The following is a 5,801-nucleotide window of genomic DNA, read 5'->3' as shown; positions in this document are numbered from 1 at the left end:
CAGGAATTTGTTTAGTCCCTGTGGTACGTGCATGTCTGGATAATTAACTACAATTTTAATAAAGGAAAGTAAGGATCAAGGGAAAAATTTGAAAGCATGTGTCACAACTTGAAACAGCTGACACCTTGAGCTGTCCTCCTGAAATAAATGGGATAGCCTGAGGAATAAGTAAATACTGTACTGGATTAACTGTATGGAAATGTTGTCCTCTTGGCCTTCCGAAAATGTTTTCCTCTCTGTGGGTGTATAAATATACAAACACTGCGCTCTGCTGCACTAAGCTGCCCTTGCTGCCCATGGCCTCAGGATGAGAGGTGAGGGTATACAACCCTCCGAAAAACTCAACGCTGCTTATCTCCATCTCTCTTGGGAGATGGACACTAACACACCAATTCACATACTGGCTGATAGAAGTCATATAGATTTTAAAGACAATGTTCAGTCGCTGGCACAAGAGGCAGCTGATGGCAGCAGGGCTGTGGGATGAAGATGCTCAGCTCCAAGTGTTGGTTCTTGGTCAATGCCGTTTTTTGCTCTTGGGATGTATGGGAGAAAATCATGCTCTTTAAAGGCTGTCAGGACACCACATCTGCCTGCCTTTGGAGACCCCAAAAACCTCTGTCTCTTCCAGTCAGGCTTGCGGCACAGTTTGGACCAGCTCTGTGTGGTCATGGAGACGGTGGTTCGGCCTGACTCGGGGACAGAGGAGAAGACTTTGTGTGAAGAGTCCCCTCTTTTATCCAGTGGAGTGACCCTAAATAAAAAGCCTGTGACATGCAATGAGCTACTCCACCTTGTTCCTGAGGGGCCAGCAGAGGTAATAAGAAATATCAGTCCCTGATGGACAGAGATGCTGAATCACCTCCCCAGGTATCTCCACTCCAAAACTCATCCCAGCAGCAACCAGCCACGGGAACATCTCTTTTTTTCACCAGTAGGAGCACCTGGAGGTCCACACACTCCTCCAGCCCTGACACTGTTGAGCAGTTAGTGCTTACTGAGCAGCTAGTGCTGATTCCTTGAGGAATTTGGGGATTGGGCCTTTCCTTGCTGGTGGCCAGGGGTCCCTGTTTGGGACACAACCTCTCCCAAAGTCCATGCAGGGACCCAACGCCTGTGTCTGGGCTGGGGATGAGGCATGGCCCTACCCAGCCCTTGTCTCCTCTGTGGAGTGTGCCTTCAAAGACTTGTGCCATGCCGAGCAACAAATGTGTCCTCATTCCTCCTCAGCAAGAAGCTTCAAAAGGGATGACTTTGATTTATTTCACAGTTTTCCGCTCGCTGTTACTAAGCAAAGTCGGTGCAGGTGACATCCCTGCAGATTGAGGCTCTCTGTCTACAGGCAAAAACAAGAGCAGGCAGGTCCCCAAGCAGCCTGGCTCCCCAGCCACCCACCACTGAGTGGTCATTTCATGTCACTTCCCTGTGGGGACAGTGTGCCAACACTGCTGACCAGAAGGGGATCTGGGACAGTTATGTATGCCATTGGCTCCTGTCCCCTTTCTTTCAGACAAGGACAGTCCTTGAATGAGGGAGCAAATGGTATTTAATGTATCATCCACTCTTTCACAGGTAGATGCTCTGCTCTGACACCTCTTGTGCTTGTTCCAGGTGATGGCCCAGCAGCTCCTGGTGATCTTCAGTGGATGCTATGTCCGGCTCTTGGCCACCGGCCGGCTCCCTCGGGCCAAGGCAAGGGGACACTTGGAGCACAGCAGCATGCCCTGTCTCTGCCAGTTCATCCAGACCACCGTGCTCAACACACACTGGAGCTGATTCTCGGGCAGGTGACTCGAGGGGACTGGAAAACACTGAAATAAAAGCTGCCCATACACAACAGTGTGAAGAAGTCGTGGGGCAGAGGAGAGGGCTGCAATCGCTCATCTTGGACTTATTCAGATGACCGAGTGGAAATATGACTGTAATAAAACATGCCAGACACCAGAAAGCTGCTTACTTTTGAGACCTTCTGCCTGCTCACCAGCTTGGTGTGAAGGAGCTGCTCCAGGGATCAGAAGCAGTCCAGGGATGGCCTGGCACTCGCTTGGGACATTTCCCACTGCTCTTACTTGGGGGCTTCGGAGAGCCATGGGGAATACCTGTAGGTCCCAGCCTCATGCCTTCGAAACGAAGTACGTAGGGGTTTTTAGTACAAGGAAGACAGGGAAAATCTGTGAATAGCAGTGTTGTGGATGTGATGTTTACTCTGGATCATGTTTGTGTCACAGAGCTGTCAATGACAGTGAGTTTTGTCCTGCGACAGTCATGGACAACATCTCAACTTTGCAAACTTTCCACTTCAGAACTAGCTTGGCATGGTGCTCCATATCTACTGCTTCTGCTGCCTCCCCTGGGAGAATGGTGATGGACATCCGGATGATCCATGGGATTAAGTCTTAAAGAAGGCACTGGGCAGGGCATCCTGGAGTGTGGCTCTTTTCAGACTCCTCTTTCAGCTTCATTTTGGGACAGGCTGATTTCCTTTGGTTTTCCTTTCCTCCTTTCCCTGCACTGCATTTACACACCACAGGGAAGAGGAGCCAGAGATGAACAGGAGACTTCACTGTGTGCATGAAGCCCACAGGCGAATGGGAAATGAAGCACTGCAAGCTTACAAGAAGTTGTGTGCCAGGTAGTGTCCATGAATGGAGAACTGCTGTCTGGCCCAGGAACTGCTGGTGTCCTCTGCTGTCCCTAGAGCCAGGTGTTTCCATGAAACTCGGATGACAGCATGCACTGATGTTGACCTGACTGCCTAACCACATGGTGACAGCTACCTGAGGAAGTGGCAATGATTAGAGAGTCCTAAACTCTGTGTTTTCTAGCCTTGCTGTGACTGAGTGTGCATGGGAGATTCGGGTCTGTTCTCCACCTTCCAGCCCTTTCTCCCTCCCTCTCTATCTCCCTCAGCTGCCCAGGCAGGCCTTGTGCCTCTCCCACCTTAACAAAGCTCAGCACGGGACACTGCCCTGCACACAGTCAGGAGGGTTTTAAAATTAAGGCCACTAGTTTGTGCACATCCCTCCATTGTGCATGTCCCATCCTGCCACCGAGCAGCCCCCCCTCACACAACATCATACCAGAGAAATTTTGGTACTGAAGGCCAAACCATTGCTTGGGGTGGCAGCAAGAGGCTGAGCCCTGGAGACCCAGGGGCTGACAGCCAGTTCTGCCCAGGGGTGCAACGTGATTGTGCTTCCTCCTCTGATGTTTCTGTCACAAGCAATGGTAAGACAAGACCCACCTTTTCCTACACAAGCAGCAAGGCAAGCTGCAGCAGCGAGCCCTAGTGCTGCCACTGTATGATCTGAAGCATCAGTCTGTTCAAATACTGTAGTGACAGCAAACCCCTCCCAGGAGAAAAACCACCATGCCCTCAGCCAGCCTCTTCTCCTCCATCTTTATTTCTGGTTCAGCTGGGGCTGTCACAGGAGGGGGCCGGGCAGATTCCTCCCCGCATGTGCGGAGTTTGTGATTCTGCTGTCATCGTTCTGTGACGGTGCGGGGTTCACTGGAGGGGGGATGCTCTGTGGGTGCTGTGCATCGCGCTGTGATGCTGGCTGCCCTGTAAGGACAGCTTCTCCAGCTTACTGGGCATGGGGATGGGGGTTGTACAAAACATCATGGGATTCTCCAGCTCAGGAGGATTTAATCTTTGTGGAAATTGTCTGAATGCATGCTGATATCATTGGGAGCACAATTTGATTTCACAAAATAAAAATGCAATTTGCTGCTGGGATGCAATGGCTCATGCTCCTCCCATGGTGCCCAAAAGTGCCAGGAGCACCTGACACACATTAACAAACTTTTTCCTGCCAGCAAGAAAATTCTGGTAACAAGAGACCAATCAAGACATTTTCTGTTGTGCTTCTGTGTTGAGAGCAGATACAGGAGGGCTTTGCTGATATCTTTCTATCCTTGGGCTGCAGGATTCCTGGCAAATGAAAAACTGGTGGGGACAAAGCTCATGGCCTTCAGGGGAGGACCATGAGGGCTTTTACCCTCAGGATCTGCAGGGCTGGTCTTGAATGGGGCTGTTGTTCCTGGGAAGTGAGGTTCTTTCTTGGGGGGCTGCTGCTGCCTCTGCCTTCACATCTGCAAATGGACAAGCGTTGGAGAAAAGAGCGAGGATTCAGGATTAGCCAAGAGGTTGGTTTCCTCTCACCAATACATCCAAGTGCCTGCCCTGCTCTGCCAATCTGGCGCCTCTGCCATGTCCTGGCTCCCATTGCAGGCCAGACGACTAAGGCTCTGCTTTTCCTTCATATGCACTTAGTTAAGGCATTGGTGAAAGGAGACATTCCCTTTCCCTCACCTCCTCCCCCCATTAAGGATCCAGCTGTTATTTTAGAGGACAGGTGATATTCTGGGGGTTTTATTAGGGCCCCCTAAGCATCTAATTCCCTTTCCTCCCCTTGTACACAGCACATGGGAGCAGCAGTGAGGAGATGGCTCAGCCTCACATCTTCCTTGCGAGTTTCCCGAGACAGCCCTAAGCTCCTGGCAGAGGTAGGAGACCCTGGGGCAGGATCTGACCGGGAATGTGCTGGTGCCTGGGTGCAGCTCTGGGCATGTTTGCACAAGAGCAGCCAGGAGTGACTCAGCCAAACCAGTGCAACTGGTATTGGTGAGGCAAATCTTTCCTGTGCTGACATTCCTCTGCTTGCTGTTCAAAAAGGATTTCATGAGAGAGGTCCTCACCAACCCCACTGTGCTGAATTGGGGGGTGGCTGGAAGGAGCAGCTGCTCTCAGGGGTGTCGCATGAATGATGTGCAAAGTCACAGCAATTTGTGTGTTTTAAGTGGGCCAGAAAGGGACTGGGGAAGATTGGCAGCAAGGACAGAAATCTCTCACTGCCAGCTGGGATGCATGGCGATGCATTTTAGTATTTAGCAGGGTGCCTGAAATAACATAGATTGCCTCAGGGAGATGTAGCTCTGGGGAAGCAGTGCTTCAGCAGATTACTCACCCCTCTGATTACCCCCAGAGTAAGTCCGTCCTCCCTTCCCAAGGCTGCTATTTGCATCCTCTCTGTCAGTGGCTGGGGCACAGCCGTGGCATTTAAAGACAAAACCCAGTGAGGGAACATAAAGCAGGAAAGAAAAGAAACTTTTGCAACTTCTACCTGTTACGGTTCTTCCTCAGATAAAGTGCCTGGCTCTGAGGAAAACTGGTTGCTGGAGCACAGGCAGGGAGGGATGGGGACCCAGCACAGGGGGAACCGCTTGCCCAAGGCAGCAGGCAGCAACCAGAGCTGCTCGCCAGCCCCAGCGTGGTTGGGGCTGAGGTGTGTGTGTGTCCCCATCCCCAGTGAGCTGCAGACTTACCTTGGTGACGGCTGCGGGGGGCTGCCTGCGCTGGGCAGGGGGATGGCTCCTGGTGCTCCCGGCTGCACAGGGTCCCCATCTTCCTGGCCACGTAGCGGCAGGCTGGTAGGAGAGGAGAGACCTGTCTGCTTGCTGCAGCTACCCCAAAAAACCCTCCCCAAACAGCACTCTTCGTGAGCTGGGGTTCCTCGCAAAGGAGGGTCAGCTGTGGGTTGTGTCGAACCCGTGGCAATGGAAGGGACTGGGTTTAATGGGCTGAAAGGGAGTTGCTGTGTCTGGCGTCCTGGCTGTGTTTCAAACCACTCCAGCACCAGCCTTTCTCCCGGCCATAAAATATGCAGAGTATTTACCGTGCAGAAATCCCTCTGAGCAACCTTGCCTCAAACGAGAGGTTTCCTTACCGTTGATAATTACTCAAACCATTTTCTCCCGGGCTCAGCAAAGCTGTCCTTCCACGCAAGCCTGTCTCTTCC

General features: G+C 51.9%; 1 protein-coding gene across 1 annotated transcript in view; it reads left to right on the top strand.

Annotated features, from left to right (window-relative positions):
* Positions 1–1,776, top strand: part of LOC104537381 (chromosome unknown open reading frame, human C9orf91) — an 8,670-nt gene extending 6,894 nt beyond the window's left edge. Inside the window, exons 7-8 of the mRNA XM_010180274.1 lie at positions 636–817; positions 1,612–1,776. Of these exons, the coding sequence (XP_010178576.1) occupies positions 636–817; positions 1,612–1,776 (347 nt within the window). The remainder of the gene's footprint in view (positions 1–635; positions 818–1,611) is intronic.
* The last annotated feature ends 4,025 nt before the right edge of the window (positions 1,777–5,801 follow it).

Source organism: Mesitornis unicolor, unplaced genomic scaffold (assembly GCF_000695765.1).
Source record: "Mesitornis unicolor isolate BGI_N332 unplaced genomic scaffold, ASM69576v1 scaffold4540, whole genome shotgun sequence".
Lineage (NCBI taxonomy): Eukaryota > Metazoa > Chordata > Aves > Mesitornithiformes > Mesitornithidae > Mesitornis > Mesitornis unicolor.
The sequence above is the reverse complement of the archived record's forward strand: the minus strand, read 5'-3'. Positions and strand labels throughout refer to the sequence as shown.